This window comes from Podarcis cretensis (assembly GCF_951804945.1).
Source record: "Podarcis cretensis genome assembly, chromosome: 3".
Lineage (NCBI taxonomy): Eukaryota > Metazoa > Chordata > Lepidosauria > Squamata > Lacertidae > Podarcis > Podarcis cretensis.
In genome coordinates this window covers 20,700,391-20,719,627 of record NC_137172.1, presented here as the reverse complement: position 1 = coordinate 20,719,627, position 19,237 = coordinate 20,700,391, and the positions used below count along the sequence as shown (strand labels likewise).

The 19,237-nt window shown below is 43.3% G+C and overlaps 1 protein-coding gene across 3 annotated transcripts in view; it reads left to right on the top strand.

Annotated features, from left to right (window-relative positions):
* Positions 1 to 8,662, top strand: part of EPAS1 (endothelial PAS domain protein 1) — a 139,156-nt gene extending 130,494 nt beyond the window's left edge. For 2 of the 3 annotated variants that reach the window (XM_079968549.1, XM_079968550.1), the window contains 3 exons: positions 300 to 423; positions 2,961 to 3,152; positions 4,562 to 8,662. In XM_079968549.1, coding sequence (XP_079824675.1) covers positions 300 to 423; positions 2,961 to 3,152; positions 4,562 to 4,713 — 468 coding nt within the window. In that variant the 3' untranslated portion in view covers positions 4,714 to 8,662. The remainder of the gene's footprint in view (positions 1 to 299; positions 424 to 2,960; positions 3,153 to 4,561) is intronic. The other variant, XR_013836566.1, reaches the window with a different exon arrangement.
* Positions 8,663 to 19,237: the final 10,575 nt, after the last annotated feature.

The window sequence follows — 19,237 nt, the reverse complement described above, 5'->3', positions numbered from 1 at the left end:
GAGCTAGTTGCTTGTCACCCAAAGGGTCTCCAAACGACTTACATTTGTGTGTATGTGTATGTGTGTTTCATATAACACATTAGTATTCCACACAGCATACTGGAAAAAAATAAACAACAACAAAAATAGCTCCCAAACGTTGATATAAAACACTGGCAGTATGCTAACAACTTGGTGTAAGATAATTTCCTAAGTTCCCTTCTATGGCCTTAAAACAAAAATGAGTTTATTTTTTTAAACAATATTCTTTTCTTGTCAGGCTTATACCTTCTCTTTCCCCCTCCCCTCCCCATCTATAGATACAAGGAGAAACATCTGGCATTAACCCAACACACTTAATGTGGAAAAGGATGAAAATCCTCAGAGGTGAAAATTGTGCATTACTTACAGAGAAGAAGTCGCTCAGCACAAGTGTCCTTAATGGTAAGACCCGTTTTTAAAGAAATGAAAGGTAATTCAATATAACCAAATGGAGTCACATGGGGTCCACTATGTCACTGTTGGGCAGCTGGTGACAGAACACAAAACTTGTCTTGCAAATGCAGTCCCTGCCTTTACATTTCATTTTTGCCACATCTTATGCTCACTGTCTGTGTTCTGCACTAACTTCAAGCTCCTTAAGAAGAGTATTGTGGGACCAGATGGGGAAATGGTCCATCTTTGCCAGCGTTCTGTTTTCCCAGGGAGACCAGACCAGCGTGGATTTGATTTAAATCAAATTGATTTAAATCACTAGTTAGTAAGACTTGATTTAAATCACTTTTTTACACAAAGACTCATTCTTGCTGGTATAAACTTACTATTTACAACCAGAGGAAGGTTTCATTTTTCGAATAATAAATTTTCAGAGTAGTTTTTACAGTTATATTACTGATTTGGTTATACTATTAGAAATACATAGAGAGATAATTATGAAATAATTGTGAGGTTTAATAAGTTAACTGTTTATATTTGGACAACTTTTCTGCTGTACTTTATTGGAAAGAGAAAAACAATCATTTCCTTAAAAACAATTTAAACAATCTGTTTAACTAAAACAATAGCATTATAGCATATGTACTCATGTTTGTTAACTGATGTGGTTAAATGGTTTTTTTTTGTTTTTTTTAAATCTTGGACACATGAAAAACTTAAAACAAATCCTTATTTCCTGATCAGTAACCTTTGGACTATAATGTAACTTAAATAGAAAACCATCTTTAGAAAGATTCCCCCCCCCCAAAAAAAATATTTTTTTAAAAAAATATTTTAAAAATCCAGTTTAAATTAAAAAAAACTGATTTAAATTTTAAAAAATCTGATCTTTTTTATAATTTTTTTTAAGTCATTGATTTATATCCACCCTGATAATAATAATAATAATAATAATAATAATAATAATAATAATAATAATAATAATAATTTATTATTTATACCACGCCCATCTGGCTGGCTCCCCCCAGCCACTCTGGGCAGCTTCCAACAAAACACTAAAATACAATAACCTATTAAACATTAAAAGCTTCCCTAAACAGGGCTGCCTTTAGATGTCCCCCCCAAAAAAAATTATTTTAAAAATCCAGTTTAAATTAAAAAAAACTGATTTAAAAAAAAATCCAATTTAAATTTTAAAAAATCTGATCTTTTTTTAAAAAAATTTTTTTTAAGTCATTGATTTATATCCGCCCTGAGCCAGACCTTTGGGAAGCTCACAAATACAGCATGACTTGCAGCCTCCAGTGGCACCTTGCATGAGTGAATGTGAGCCACCATCATACATCCATAGATACAACTGCCTGAGATTATACAGCAGTTTTTTGGGGAAGGGCTGCAGCCCAGCTTCAGAGCACCTGCTTTGAATGCAGGAGGTCCTGGGCTCCACCTCCCAGTATATCCAGGTAGAGCTGAGAATGCCAACCCCCCACCCCCACCCCCCAGAAACCCTGGAGAACCAATCAGGGTCAACAGTACTGAACTAGAGTTAGCAGGTGCCTTTTGTTTTAACTTGAAAATGGCTGCTGAAAGCTCTTATATTCCGCCAGGCTATGCAGGCATTTAAGAACACATCTGTCCACAATGGTTTATTGATGTATGGGGTTTTTGTTTTCTTTTTTAATTACTGTATTTATCGCTCCATAAGGCGCACCTGACCATAAGGCACACTTAGTTTTTAGAGGGGGAAATCAAGAAAAAAATATTCCCCCCCCCAGCCCCAAAGAGCAAAGCCAGTGGGATCCCGCTCACTGTCCTGGCTTCTTCTATAGCCAAGCACAGCCTCTCCCGGGCAAGGGGAGCCTTCATCCCCTGCCCGGGAGAGGCTGCGCGCGACTAAGGCTCCCCCAAGAGCTGCGCTCCCTTTAAAGAGTGTGCGGCTTTTCCCACAGGAGCTGCACACCCTTTAAGGAGCGCGCGGCTCCTGCGGGCTTTTCTACGAGGAGGAAGAAGGGACTGACTGGCTGCCTCAGTCCCTTCTCCCTCCTGGGGAAAAGCCCACAAGAGGCATGCAAAGCTTGTATACGGCTCTTGGGGGCTTTTCCTGCCTGCCTCCCCCCTGCATTCACTCCATAAGACGCACACACATTTCCCCTTACTTTTTAGAAGGGGGAAAGTGCGTCTTATGGATCGAAAAATACAATATTTTATATTTTCACTGTATGGTCATATGTATTTTTTTGGTAAGCCACTCTGAAATCTTCTATGGAATAGCACTGTAAGAACATTTTAATAAACAAATCATCGTCGTTATTCTTACAATTCATTACACACCCTAAGGTACCGTTTGGGTTACAAGAATCACAACACTAATATTGATGTGCAATATTCCACAATATCGAAACAGGCTAAGCAGGCAGATGCGCATGCCAGTGTCAGCCTGTTCTCTTGACTCCTGGACAAACGTGGGGGGAAATCTTGTGTCCAGAATTGTGCTTCTAAAAGCGGACATCCTTTTTGAAGCCCCGTTTTTTGCTTTTGATTTGCAGATGAGTTCCTTTGCAACCCACAAAGAGGACCAGGCCAACCCCCTATGAATATGGGGCAGCAGCAACTGCAGCCACGGCATCCGCCGGCCTCTTTGAGAACCTCTGCCAACATCCCCAAAGCTGCCTTCTCTCCACACTTTTACTGCCCCCCTTATCAGGACTTCAGTGTGCCACAAGGTCATAGGATGTCAGGTGAGTTCTGTCGCAAACCATAACACGAACTTGGAAGGACTGTTTTCCAATGGGCGGCAGGGAGTGGGTGGGGAAGAGACCAGTGGTTGCAGGCAGGAGCTCACGTAAGGCTTGGTTCATGACACTTGCCTGGCCCTGATCTTGATCAGACCCTGGCCCGCCCCCCAATAAAGGGTAAAGGTAAAGGGGCCCCTGACCGTTAAGTCCAGTCACGGACGACTCTGGGATTGCAGCGCTCATCTTGCTTTACTGGCCGAGGGAGCCGGCATACAGTTTCCGGGTCATGTGGCCAGCATGACTAAGCCACTTCTGGCAAACCAGAGCAGCGCACGGAAACGCCGTTTACCTTCCCGCTGGAGCAGTACCTTTTTATCTACTTGCACTTTGACGTGCTTTCGAACTGCTAGGTTGGCAGGAGCAGGGACCGAGCAACGGGAGCTCACCCCCTTGCAGGGATTCGAACCGCCGACCATCTGATCAGCAAGCCCTAGGTTCTGTGGTTTAACCAACAGGGCCACCTGTGTCCCTCCCGCCCCCCAATACCATTTAGTAAATAGATAATTGAAGCCAAGCATGCACACTCCAGACGCATAATTGACATGGTATCTAGGTGGACCCTCAACTGCAGTGCTCAGAGAGTGTGGAACTCTCTTGTGTTTTTCTTTCTCTGGTGGGTGTTTGGTTCCTTCCCGGTTCGCCTTTCATGACTCAGCAAAGACTATCTAAATGCCTTCAATACGAGTGCCCAGCCCTATCCCTGCACTGAAGCCTGAAGTTTAGACAAGACTGCTTGGTTCTGTTGCCTTATTTTTGTTTGTCCTGCTCAAGCTGATGTGTTGTTCTTGCTGGACACTTGCAGTTTTCTCATTGAAGCGGTGTGCTATTTTTCTCATCAAATAATAATAATAATAATAATAATAATAATAATAATAATAATAATTTATTATTTATACCCCGCCCATCTGGCTGGCTCCCCCCAGCCACTCTGGGCAGCTTCCAACAAAACACTAAAATACAATAACCTATTAAACATTAAAAGCTTCCCTAAACAGGGCTGCCTTTAGATGTCTTCTAAAAGTTTGGTAGTTGTTTTTCTCTTTGACATCTGGTGGGAGGGCGTTCCACAGTGTGGGCGCCACTACCGAGAAGGCCCTCTGCCTGGTTCCCTGTAACTTGGCTTCTCACATTGAGGGAACCGCCAGAAGGCCCTTGGCGCTGGATCTCAGTGTCTGGGCAGAACGATGGGGGTGGAGACGCTCCTTCAGGTATACTGGACCGAGGCCATTTAGGGCTCAAAGGGGATGTATGGTGTTTTCTTCTTGTACACTGTCCTTTCCAGGCAGAAATCTTAAGCCTGAACCGAAATAAACAAAAGAAGGCCACTCAACATCTAAATCTTCTCATTTCAGGAGTGACAAGTCGCCTGCTCGGCTCATCCTTGGAACCTTATTTGTTGCCGGAACTGACCCGATATGACTGTGAGGTTAACGTCCCAGTTCTCGGGAGTTCGACGCTCCTGCAAGGCAGCGATTTGCTCCGAGCTCTCGACCAGGCGACCTGAAGCAGCCTTGCAGCATTCCCTGGCCTATACCGTCCAAAAACAAACAAAAACAAACCAGCTGCAGTTTTTAAATCTATTTTTGCAAGTAGACAATTTCTAATACTGATTACACTTTTACAAGATTTTACTTAACTATTGAACTTGTCCACGTCACCAAATAGTGGCCTTTCTGTGAAGTTACTCACTTTATTTGCATAAAAAAAAAGTATGCATCTACTGTATTTCCAACCCCCTTCTATTTCGATAAGACGTTCCTTAGAAAATTTATATTATATGATTCCCCACCGCTGTGTAATTTATGTGTTCTGAAACTTCCTCATTATTCATGCTAATAAAAGAAGAAGAAGCTGCGGTGTGCTCGCTCGCGCCTCTATGTAATACTTTGGCTCCGTTTATTGCAAAGGTTTATTTTATTGCCAAAGATAAGTGAAATAAACAAATCTGATGAAATGCACTTGTTGCCCTACCCCTAGTTTTTCCTCTGCATTCTCTAACATGGGGGGGAAAACAATAATCACAGATTATGGCCTTTTAACAATTAAAAAAAAAAAAAGCTAGCGATGAAACGCCCATAATTCTAACACACCCAACGGCAGCTTTCATGCTGGTTGGTCCTTGCCAAGTTGCAAATTACAGCCTTTCCCCTTACATTTAGGTCACATATCTAAAACTTGGGGCTGTGTTTTTGTCCGAGGCAAGACTAACCTAGCCATACAGGGCTAATCCAAGGCAGGACTAATCCAAGTAGTTGACTGGATAATGAAACAAGAGGGAAATCTGAGCCTTGTGGCTGAGTGCCCTCTGTGGCATTGCAAAGTGATCTTAGTGTGCATCTCTCAGATCATGCAATGTAGCCGCCTGTCTTGCGTTGGCCTTGGATTTGAGGATCGGTGGGGTTTTTTTCTTTTTTCTTTTTTTGCATATGGAAGAGCCAAAGCTATCAGGCAAATAACTGCCAATGGGTTTTGTTTTGTTTTTAGCAACATCGAGGTGCCTTTCCTACCAGACCTTACCCAACTCCCAGGATAAACTCAACGTTTCCTTAATTAAACAAGCGGGGTGGCGTGCCTGCTGTCTTAGATTCAGGGCACGGTACTGCGAACGAATCCCAAGACCGCCAACTGCCATCACATTTAGGTCAGTGTTTCCCTCCTCAGGAACCAGCCTGGCAAAGTGAGGAATTTGGGAGCGGATGGCAGTTGGGGACAACTGAGAGAAGGCAGAGAGGGTATCACTGCACAATTTGAAATACGTGGGGCGGGGAAGGAATTCAACCCATCTTGTGTGTATTAATTCTCCATATATATATTTTTTACACAAAGTGTAACTGACTGATCCTTTTTCTCTGGGTTAAATGTTTATCATATATTGGTACTTTGCTATACCTGTTTAGACATTGATGCAGAGCCATTCTTCTTGGGAACCGTTTTACTTAGATCTGGTAGAGTTTTCTTACGCTGTTGCTGATGTTGCAGGATTTGTCCAAAGGCTGTTACTAAAACTGCTAATTCCCAGCTAAGTTGGGGGTTGGCATTCATCCCTGCCACTTCCAGCTAGTTAGCCACATTCTTTCTCTGCACTACTGAATTTTTGCTGAAAAAAGTAAACTAAATATATATTTGCTTGCCTACTTATTACACTGGGGGAAATCAATGTTTTTAGGCTCTGGAGCGGCTGAGTGAGAAGGTGTTTGTTGTCTTTTTAGTTTACTTTTTAATTGTTGATAGCCTTTCAAGTGCAAATGATTTTTCTGTAGGTCATCGAAACGGCAATCTGAACTTTTCAGAAATGCCATTAAACAAAAACAAACCAATGTTGGTGCTCAGGAATTTATTTAAAATGGAAGGAGTCTCTGCAAGACCCGTTGCCTTTGCTGGGCAAACAGGCACACTCATATAGTCAATCCAGCAATAACAGAAGCTCAAGGAATTGTGGGGTGCAGATTTTAAAAATATTTATTAAAGCGTTCGAGCTTTGGTGAGAAAGGCCAGGTTGGAAGGGCTAAGGGGCAAATTCAGGGCGACAGAAAATAATGTTGATATTAGGCGTTATGCTTTATTTACCCAGATAAATGTATCTGGGGCAAATCAGCATAGATTTATAAGAGCCTGTGGATTCCCTTACAAACAAGAACCATTTATGCCTCCTCCTGAACATAGTTCCAGTTCAGAGAAAGTTACTTATAACTAAGGCCCGCTGAAATCAATAGGGCTCAAAATGCAGCTAAACCATCCCACAAGTGCCATTAATTTCCACAGGATTTGAGCACAACTAATATTCTTAGGGTGGGCTTCATAAGCATATGTGTTCGGCTGTGTGCCCCACTGTACATTTAAAGCACATTGATCCCCCCAAAGAATCCCGGGAACCATCATTTACCCCTCACAAAGCTACCATTCCCAGAACCCTTAAACTACAGTTCACGTGAATCTTTGGCGGAAGCTATGAGCTCTAAATGTATGGCGAATACACGGCCTCAGTCATTAAAGGCGCTCTTCAGAGTCTTAGTCCATTGCAACCATAACAGCAATGTTATTGCTGTTATAACAGCTCCCGTTCTAGATTGCAAACCTTGACTTCTACAGAACTGTGCCAGAGTGCCATATGTTTTACAATGCATATATGGAGCCCTTGCAAAGCTGCCCTTCCCCATTATTTTTGCTGAAGAGGGAACGTCTGAACACGCATCCCTTGGGTCCACTGAAGTGGACATGGAGGTCACTGGAGGTGCACAGAACCCATAAGGAATTGTTTTGCCACTAGCTTTGCCCATCCAAGCCCAATAATTTTAGCTCGCTCCTTTGGCGATGCCGTACCCCACTGAAAGCCCAGTTTTGACATAATGTTCATGATCCAGTCAAAATGAAGCACTTCACATTCAAAGTGATTTCACTGAGAGGGTGTTAGCCTTTCTTGTTGAAAATAAATGGAGGGGAAAGTGCTTGACTCTTAAATGAATTGTGCCTGATTTGTTGAGGATCCTCCAAGGCAGGCATCCCCAACATTTGACCCTCCAGATGTTTTGGCCTACAACTCCCATCATCCCTAGCTAACAGGATCAGTGGTCAGGGATGGTGGGAATTGTAGTCCAAAACATCTGGAGGGCCGAAGGTTGGGGATGCCTGCTCCACGGGAAAGTAGCTGTGAAAGCCATTATTTAGGGAAAGATTTGTGAGCAAATATGCTCAGGAATCTGGACTGCTCAGGGATCCATCCTGCAAAACCTACATATATATATATATTTCTCACTTTCACTTACATGATGAAGGGGGAAAGGAAAATCCAAACTTCTTTAAAGATTGCATTTGGGATTCCCTTCCGGCCTGATCCTCTCTGCTGGGTTACAGAACAGCTTTCAGGGAATGATCATGGTTAGTGCCCTTGGAGCTTTTGTAGTCTTCAGTGGCTACAACCCCCCCGCCCCCCTCAAAAGAAAGGGATCTGGTGGAACAGCTCCTCCTATGAAACTCTCCTTGCATTCTTCCTCTGTGCTCTGTCCCACTGCCACCAGGGAGAGTGGCATCAGTGAGAAAAATCCCACTGATACAGAGGGAAAGCCTTGCCAAAAAGCCCTACTCATGCATGCAATTTAGCGGTGGACCTTGAATAAGTCAGCCAGGCCTTGTGCCGACTTAATATTCCACCTGTGCTACATTGCACAAAGCTTGGGAGCAGTTTTCTATCCGAAGTACATTTTTTTTAAGCAAAATAGTACGGCCCACGATATTTAAAGGACTTTAGGTTTTTGTTTTTTAAGGACATGATTCAGCCAGTATTAAGCACCTGTGAATATAGCTGACACATATATCATCAAATCACACTCATAGGCTGCATCTTCCGGTTGAGTGTAATACAGTCAGTAGCAGATCGGAGTTTGCTTCTGGGAGATGTGTGAATTGGCTCTTTGCTGTGTGTAACTGGCTGGATGGTGGCCTGAACTGTCTTAAGGGGGTGGGAAATGGTAGCTAAGCCCTAGAAAGAAGCATAAATTAAGAGCGTCACCACTAGGCTGCCAACCTTGAGCAGTTTGCTTTAAAGTAATCCCATTCACGTTCAGTAGCAGTTCTGGAGTAGCGGTCTGAAGCCTGTGGCTGCAGCAAAGCAGGTCTTTAAAGTGGTAATGATTCGTGTGCTTGAAGGGTTAATCACGCTTAAATATTGCTATTATATTTTTAATCTCTGTTTGTAGTTTCAGCATTAAGATGTTGTACCCTAACCATTTACTAAAAACACACTGTGCGGGTGGGGAGGGAGGGAGGGGAAGGGGGTAAAAGAAAATCTGTGCTTAAAATATTAACCGTAACTATTGTCGTAATTATTTCATGCTCTCTCTATTGTTGAATTTCTTATTTATAATCTTGTAACTGTATGGCAACTTTTAACTTGATAAGGAAATGTATTTTGACACTGATACCATATTAAAGTATACTGATCCTGAAATGTCTTGTGACTCTTGCTTCCGCCAAAAAAAAGGGGGGGGGGGCAAAAGAAAAGAAAAAATGTCACTTGAATGTATCATTGTAAAGCAAAATAATTTATTAAATTATTGATAGAAAATAAATTTTTACATGCATGAAACCAGGGAGATGTCCCATGCCTGAAAGCTAATTGCAAATCGTGAAGGATTCTCATCATCACCGTAACTTTGATAGAACACCTTTCAAATCTTCCAAGCGTATGGCTGGGTGGGACCAATCAGTGGGGCTGAGCCAGGAGGGTCATTTGGGTCAGGCCCCCAAGTTTACAGGGGCCACAAGTTTAGGCATCTATTAATGGGGCAAGATTTGGCAAGTTTTGCAACATGCCTGGCAAGTTTTGCAACATGTTTTTATCTGCAAGAGACCAAAATGTGCTACACACACTCAGCTTAGAGCTGCATATTAGTGGATTTGTGCAGAAAAAAAGCTAGAAAAGCATTTGTTAAATGAATAATAATAAAAAAAAATCAAATTATGTGTATCTTTTGGATGTCTTGCTTTGTTTTCATGTGTATTTTTCTAAAAGCATTCTCTGGCTGACTTCTGCAGCATCTGGGAAGATGGCGGCCTTTTCCTGTCCAGAGGAAAAGGAACCCACATGGCTGCCTCCCCTTGCATCACCTTCTGTTTTGCTGAGACCATGCAGTGCTGAAGTCCATTAATAATAATAATAATAACAAGAACTAATAATGGCTTTATTATTTATATGCCATCCATCTAACTGGGTTGCCCCTGCCTTTCTGGGTGACGTCCAGCAAAATAGAAAAACACAGTGAAACCTCAAACATTTAAAAACTTCCCTGTACAGTGGTACCTCTGGTTACCGGCGCTTCAGGTTACAGAGTCCGATAACCCAGAAATATTACCTCGGGTTAAGAACTTTGCTTCAGGATGAGAACAGAAATTGTGCAGTGCCAGCGTGGTGGCAGCGGGAAGCCCCATTAGCTAAAGTGGTACCTCAGGTTAAGAACAGTTTCAGGTTAAGAACGGACCTCCAGAACGAATTAAGTTCTTAACCCGAGGTACCACTGTAAAGGGCTACCTTCAGATGTCTTCCAAAAGTCATATAGTTGACATCTGAAGGGAGGGTGTTCCACAGGGCGGGTGCCACCACCGAGAAGGCCCTCTGCCTGGTTCCCTGTAACCTCACTTCTCGCAGTGAGGGAAACAACAGAAGGCCTTCGGAGCTGGACCTCAGTGTCCGGATTGAATGATGAGGGTGGAGATGCTCCTTCGGGTATATTGGGCTGAGGCTTTAAAGGTCAGCACCAACATTTTGAATTGTGCTTGGAAACGTACTGGGAGCCAGGGTAGATTATTTGGGACAAGTGTTAGTTATATGGTCCTGGCAGCCACTCCCAGTCACCAGCCTAGCTGCCGCGTTCTGGATTAGAGCGCATTGCAGTAATCCAAGCGGGAGATAACCAGCGCATATACCACTCTGGCATGACAGTGCGCAGGCAGGTAGGGTCTCAGCCGGCGAAGACAGTTGCCCTGGAAACAGAATTAACCTCCACCTCCATGGACAGCTGTGCGTCCAAAAGGACTGCATTCTCCTGGTTGCACATTTCCCCCCCCTTTTCTACACGTCGCACACTTCCTTCTGGAAAAAAGAAAATAATTTCCAAAGCAGGAAAGTAACCATCTTTCTCTCCCGCTTTCCTTCCGCTTCTCCCCACAGCTGCCTTCTGCCTCCCTTCTGTGCTTGTATACGAGTATTGTGACATCAGCCCACGCCAGAAGGAGTTTCTGATTCTCGGTGGGGGCAGGGGGACAAACTCACAGAACACCATTCACCTCTCCTCTGTGCATTCTTTCCCCCTTCTCTTTCACAAGAGCTGTGAGGGACCTTCTGCTGCAAAGCACCATGGGATACACACTTCCGACTGGCACGTGCCCAATTTCGGATGGGGTGGGCCCACGTCAAACTCGTGCGCTTCTTTGACAAAACAAAGCAACATTTGCAGCTGAGGAAGCCCTTCGAGCAACAGAATAAAGCCCCTTTGAGCGTATTTTGAAATGTGCCATTTTCCACACAGGACTTGTCAAGAGTGCCAGGTAACTGTGGCACCGGTCCTAGCTGACCTGAACTATTTTGCGCCACGCCACGCCAAAAATTGCCTGCCTGCCATGTTTTGTGGCCTGCCAAATATATCACAGTGCCCCAAAGTTGGCACCCCAAACCCAGAAGGGTTTTTGAGACCCTCCTGGCGTGCCATCATGTGCGCCTGGTGAGCTATGTTCAGATTTGTGCTTCATGTTGTGCCACGCTTGTGGTATCCTTCCCTCTTTCTCTGATGATCAGGTTAGGAGTGCTGTTGCTCATGAAGGTCTTTCCTGATACTGGAGTCAAGCTTTGGGCAGGACCAGGGCCTTGGGAATCTGCTTCACACTACCTGGATTTGTTTTGCATGACGGAAAGTATATACAGTGGTACCTCGGGTTACATACGCTTCAGGTTACAGACTCCGCTGACCCAGAAATAATGCCTCAGGTTAAGAACTTTGCTTCAGGTTGAGAACAGAAATCATGCTCTGGTGGCACGGCAGCAGCAGGAGGCCCCATTAGCTAAAGTGGTGCTTCAGGTTAAGAACAGTTTCAGGTTAAGAACAGACCTCCGGAACGAATTAAGTACTTAACCCAAGGTACCACTGTAAATATCTTTAAATAAATAAAAATGAATAGCAGGGATATATCAGCAGGCTTGGGGGAGCCGCAAGGTTTGCAGAAGTATGCCCACCCCAAAAAAATATTTAGTGAGTGAAAAGGTGAAGGGGAGTCAATAAAAATGACTTAGTGATAACTGAGCATGCTCAATGGCCACAGAATGCAGTCGGACCATTGGGGGACAAAATCAAGGGAGAGAGTGGAAGAATGGAGTGTCCTCAAGAGGGAATGGCTGAATGACTAGAACAATAAAATTGGACTCAGACCCCACACAAGAATACAAAAAAGAACTGAACAAGATTGTTAAGGAGCTACCCCCACACATCCAAGAACAGATCCTCACTAACACACCAACAGAACCTCGACCAGGAACTTTCTATCTTCTACCTAAAATACACAAACCAGGAAATCCAGGACGCCCCATCATTTCAGGTATTGGCACTATTACAGTGGGTGTCTCCGGTTATATGGACTCTGTTCTGAAACCATATGCCATCAGTGCTCCCAGCTATGTACGTGACACCACAGATTTTCTGAGGAAAATACAATCTTTAAATAATCTTCCCAACAATACTACACTAGCTACTATGGATGTGGAATCTCTGTATACCAACATCCCACACAACGATGGTTTACAAGCTATAAGGAACACCATTTCAGATAAAATCACAGCGGACTTTGCCACCAAACTCTGCCAATTTGTCCTTACCCACAACAACTTCAAATTCGGGGATGACCTGTTCCTTCAGATCAGCGGCACAGCAATGGGCACCCGCATGGCCCCACAGTATGCCAACATCTACATGGCAGATTTAGAACAACGTTTCCTAAACTCCTACCCACTCAAACCTCTCTTGTACCTGCAATACATTGACGATATTTTTATCATCTGGACACATGGTCAACAGACCCTGAACACCTTCCACCAGAAATTCAATGATTTTCACCCCACAATCAACCTAACAATGAATCAATCTATGCAAGAAATACATTTTTTGGACACTACTATAAAAATACAGGATGGGCACATAGACACCACCTTATACCGTAAACCAACTGACCGACAAACATATCTACATGCCTCTAGCTACCATCCCAAACATACCAAACAGTCCATTGTATATAGCCAGGCACTACGTTACAGCCGCATCTGTTCCAATTCTACAGACAGAGACTCTCACCTAAGAGATCTACAGCAAACCTTTTTAGAACTAAAATACCCAGCAGATGAAGTTAGACAACAGATCAACAGAGCCAGACTGATACCCAGAGAGAACTTGCTGCAAGACAGACCCAAAAAAGAAAATAACAGAACACCTCTAGTCATCACATACAGCTCCCAAGTTAAAACAGTACAACGCATCATCAGAGATCTACAACCTCTCCTGGACAATGACAGTTCTCTTTCTCAAGCTCTGGGAGGAAGACCTTTCATTGCCTACAGACAGCCACCCAATCTTAAACAACTCCTAACCCACAATAATACTACAACCAGACCTAACATGAACACTGGCACCAGAGCCTGCAATAAACCCAGATGCCAACTTTGCTACCACATACACCCGGACAACACCATTACTGGCCCCAACAACATCACACATACCATCTCGGGACTATTTAATTGCTCATCGTCTAACATTGTGTATGCCATCAAATGCCAACAGTGTCCTTCAGCTCTCTATATTGGACAAACAGGCCAGACCTTACGCCAAAGAATAAACGGACATAAATCGGACATCAGGAATCACAAGACAGAGAAACCAGTAGGAGAACACTTCAATCTCCCAGGACATTCTATACAAGATCTCAAAGTAGCTGTTTTACTACAAAGGAATTTCAGAAATAGACTGGAAAGAGAAGCTGCTGAATTGAAACTTATCACCAAACTTAAAACCATGGAGAGACCTGGTCTGAACAAAGACCTTGGATTCTTATCTCATTATACATGACAAAGCCATTTTTCACCTTTTCACCCCTTGCTTTTTCCTGTAAGACCTATTGCAGTCGTTAAGAGTCGTCAACAGGCTCATCACAGCTATCTGCCAATCACCCATTCCCACCACCCTTCTGAGTAATACCCCTCCCCACCTTCTCACTATATAGAAGGGTCTGGAAACTTCTGTTTCAGTGTATCTGAAGAAGTGTGCATGCACACGAAAGCTCATACCAAGAACTGACTTAGTTGGTCTTTAAGGTGCTACTGGAAGGAATTTTTTTGTTTAGAACAATAAAGACATGCAGCACCTTTTTGTTGCAGTTCCCACAATTTCATCCTATTATTATTTGTTTATTAAGAAAGTCAACTAAAATCCTCCCGGGTGGCTTCCTAAAGACTCCAAAACAATGCAAATTAACAGAGACAATTGTTATTTTTAACAAAACCCCGCTAGGATGGGCCATTTCGATTTTTAAAAAATGCAGTCAGATGCACTTTGGGAGAAGGTCGCCTTGGCATGATACAAAGTCAGCAGGAAAGGGGAAAACACTTTTTAAAGCAGTCTTAAAGGCTCTCAGATTGATTTTGATTGTTTTAGATAGTTTTCATTGTAGAGAGCAAAGATGAGCTTTACGAATGAGCTCTTTGACCCAGCCCACATAAACACCACACATTCAAAGCACATTTAGCACACATTTGAAGCCTATGGCTTCCTCCAGAGAAGCCTGGGAGCTGTAGTTTGTTAAGGGTGCTGGGAGTTGCGGCTCAGGGAGTGGGCAAACTATGGTTCCCAAGCTTCTGGCAGTGGGGAGCCATGTGCTTTGAATGTGTATTAAATGAGCTTTAAACGAATGCTGTGGGTGTGATCCTCCGGTAATATAACGTGCTGTAAACCACAGGCGGAATTACAGCATAATTCATAAATAAATATACAGTGGTGCCTCAGGTTAAGTACTTAATTCGTTCTGGAGGTCTATACTTAACCTGAAACTGTTCTTAACCTGAAGCACCATTTTAGCTAATGGGGGTCTTCTACTGCTGCTGCGCCGTCGCCGCACGATTTCTGTTCTCAACCTGAAGCAAAGTTCTTAACCTGAGGTAATATTGTTGGGTTACCAGAGTCTGTAACCTAAAGCGTATGTAACCTGAAGCGTATGTAACCCGAGGTACCACTGTACAGTGGTATCTCAGGTTAAGTACTTAATTCGTTCCGGAGGTCTGTACTTAACCTGAAACCGTTCTTAACCTGAAGCACCACTTTAGCTAATGGGGCCTCCTGCTGCCGCTGAGCCACCGGAGCACAATTTCTGTTCTCATCCTGAAGCAAAGTTCTCAACCTGAGGTAATATTTCTGGGTTAGTGGAGTCTGTAACCTGAAGCGTCTGTAACCTGAAGCGTCTGTAACCTGAAGCGTATGTAACCCGAGGTACCACTGTGCAATGTTAAAAGGCAAGCTCCCCATGTTAACTTCATTGGCTAGCAATGGCAAAAATGAGATGGAACGATGCTGTGTTCACACCACCTACAACTCTTTGGAAAAACAACAGCAACAGCGCCTTCTTCAGCCTTGTTGCCACATTCGGTTGCCCAGTTCGCAAAGCCTAACTAACCCATGAGTGCACATGGGGTTCAAATCCCGGAGGACTAACGAGAATGCCACTACTGAATGTGAGAAATTGCTGTTAGGGCAACATCCGTGGCTGAAAAGCTCAGTGCTCCCAAGCCGCCACAACAGTCATGTTTCATTTTTCACGCTTCGCTTTCCCAACTATTTAATCAGCCTAATGAGATCTGCTATGAAGAAACCCCATTGTTTCCTGTTCAACTGCTCCCCCATACCGGATTTTCGAATGGCCTTCGCTTAGATTTTAGTTACAGGGGGAACAGAATCGCAAGCTCTGCCTCCCAGACGTTAGAGTGTGGTGCTGGGGCAGGAAACCCTATATTTATTACCCCTACGAGATTATATTTGCAAAGGCAAAGGGGGCATTAAGGCCAGAGTGCCAAGCAAGCTGACACAGCAATCCATTATTGCGGCAAACGTTTTTAAAAGTAGCATTTGGGATCATATATGGCAGTGCGGAAGGAGGGGGAAAGGGGGACAGGTTTGCAAATGGGATAATTATTAACACCAGGCAGCACATCTCAAATCCTTCAGCCAAGATTTCCACAAATGAAAAGGAATGTGGATGCCATCGAGAGCCAGAGTTAAGTACTCCAGGGGCCCATAGATCTGAATGAGAGAGAACCACGTGTGCACCATGGAAATAAATGGCATTTAGAAGCTCTTGGTTTTGCTTAAAGCATGCTGCTCCCATTTCTGTTGGCTTGCTCTGTAAGGAACTGAGACCTTTCGATTCACTGAAACATACATGATTCCATACCCTCCAGCTGCCCTGAAAATGCCAGGATTATCACAAAAACCCTTAAGCCATTACGACTTCTCACTTTTTCTCACAGAGTCCTGATTTTCCAGTTCCAGTGCAGTGTTTCAGTGTGGTACTGGAAGCTCAGATCTGTGTGCCCCTCTAACACATTTCTTAGATCTATGCCTCCTGCTCCCTTAATGCCCCCCCCCCCATTTCAGTTATAAAAATGAATGTACTGCCTAGAATGTTGTTTTTGTTCCAAACATTGCAAATAGTGGATAAGATGGATTGTTTTAAGAAATGGCAGAAAGATATTTCTAAGTTTGTCTGGCAGGGCAAGAAGCCTAGAATAAAATTTAAGATATTAACTGATGCGAAAGAAAGGGGCGGATTTGCCCTGCCAGACCTTAAATTGTATTATGAATCAGCAGCGTTTTGCTGGTTGAAAGAATGGCTACTTCTAGAGAATACTGATACTTTGGACTTAGAAGGTTATGACAATTTTTTTGGATGGCATGCATACCTGTGGTACGACAAGGTAAAAGTTCACAAGGGTTTTAAAAATCATATTGTCAGGAAAGCATTATATAATGTCTGGATTAGATATAAAGACTTGTTGGAAAGTAAAACTCCAAGGTGATTGTCGCCAATGGAGGCAAAAGCCGTTAAAAAATTAAATATGGAGGTCAATTGGCCGAGATATTGGGAAATTTTGGAGCAAGAAGGAGACAGACTGAAATTGCAAAGTTTTGAGAAGTTAAAAGGGAAAGTGAGAGACTGGCTGCATTATTATCAGATAATGGAAGTCTTTAAACTAGACAGGAAAGTCGGCTTCCAGGTAGAAAAATCAAAATTAGAAACTGAACTGTTAGAACCTAGTACTAAGAACTTGTCAAAAATGTATAACTTGCTGTTGAAATGGAATACACAAGATGAAATGGTTAAATCTGCAATGATTAAATGGGCGCAGGATATTGGTCATGACATAATGTTTGCTGACTGGGAAAAGTTATGGACCACCGGGATGAAATTCACGGCATGTAGTGCCTTGAGAGAAAATATTATGAAAATGATTTATAGGTGGTACATGACCCCAGTCAAGCTTGCAAAAAACTACCATTCGCCCGAGAACAAATGTTGGAAGTGTAAAGAAAGAGAAGGAACATTCTTTCACCTTTGGTGGACGTGCCCAAGGATTAAGGCTTTCTGGGAACTGATCTATAATGAACTGAAAAAGGTACTTAGGTACACCTTTCCTAAGAAACCAGAGGCCTTTCTCCTGGGCATGGTCGGCCAATCGGTTGTAAAGAAGGATAGAACTTTTTTTATGTATGCTACAACAGCAGCAAGAATTCTGATAGCAAAGTACTGGAAGACACAAGACCTACCCACCGTGGAAGAGTGGCAGATGAAAGTGATTGACTACATGGACCTGGCAGAGATGACGAGCAGAATCCGAGACCAGGGAAGAGCAACGGCGGAAGAAGATTGGAAAAAATTTAAAGACTATTTAAAGAAATATTCCAAAATTAGTGAATGCTAGATTGATGTTGAATAAGAAAAATAGGGGTTAATAGCGATAACGGTTAAGTGGAAGAAATTGAATGTTTTTATAATTAATTTGAAAGTAAGGGAGGGATTTGTTAATTAATTAATTCGACATGAGAATGCAGAAAGGGGAGGTACGAGGAAGTCGGGAGAGTAAGGAATATGAAATTAAGAGTTGGAAATTATACATGTTGCATGTTCTTTGTTGTTTTGTTTTCTTTGTTATGGAAAAAAAGATATGGAAAATTGAATAAAAATTATCATGAAAAAAATATGGCGCCACTTCCTGTTTTTATGAAAACAATATCTGGGTCACTTCAATGCCCCTAAGAAAGATTTTCACCACATCCCTGCTCCTCAGTCAGTCGGTTTCCCATAAAGAAAGTGGTGGGTGGGGGAACAAAGGGGGCAGGACCGATCCACAAGGCCACTGCTGGGGGTCGCAGGAGCTGAAGAGCAGCCATTGCAGTCGATTGGCTCTGGTTTGCTTCGCTTGGCTGCTGCATCTAGTGGGACAACAACACGGATGTAGAATATGTCCCTATTTTCATCTGAGGAATGTTGGAGGGTGTGTGATTCATCTTCTGCATAATGTTTTTCAGGGCTTCTGATCACAAGAGGCAGTTCATAAGTCAACTCCCTCCTGTCTCTTCTGCCTGCCCCTTTTTAGGGCTGTGGAAACCGGACTTCAACAGCCTCAGCCCAGTATACCTGAAGGAGTGTCTCTACCCCAATGGTTCAGCTCCAAGGGCCTTCTGGCGGTTCCCTCCCTGCGAGAAGTGAAGTTACAAGGAACCAGGAAGAGGGCCTTCTCGGTAGTGGCACCCTCCCTGTGGAACGCCCTCCCTTCAGATGTCAACGAATAAACAACTATCTGACTTTTAGAAGACATCCGAAGGCAGCCCTGTTTAGCGAAGTTTTTAATGGCTGGTGTTTTATTGTGTTTTTAATATTCTTTTGGGAGCCGCCCAGAGTGGCTGGGGAATATAAGGGTGGGCACACCTTTGTTCTAGGTCCTCCTCCTTTCCTGCGTGTGAGGGGAGACCCTGTTGCAACAGATCAATAAAGATCAGGCTTACTAGCTGCTTTCCTTCTCAATATTCTCTGGTTGGCCTCTGTTATTTTCTCCTACCGATAGAGAATCCACTTAAGGACTCTATATAGGCTCTTGGATACCCCATAAGGGAAGAAGGACAGATTTTGTTTACAACACTACCAACTGAGGTATCCCAAGGATTTTGTCTGTCCTGAATCATCCAATGTCCCTCAAATGTAGGACAGGTGGGCTGGATCTAGACACATCAAAGAAGCGTTTCAGTTTAAAATGTTGTAAATCTAAACAGGGAAAGCAGGTTGAGAAAAGGGAGACTCCACATCGCCATCTGGTGGCACAAGGTTATATCGCATACACAACGCACATTAACCGCTTTTTCTTTGCCAGTCTAGCTGAGTCTACAGACAACCTACCTAACCCAGAATAGGTAGAGTATGCCTACCAAGAATTATTCCCCACTACCTACAAATTA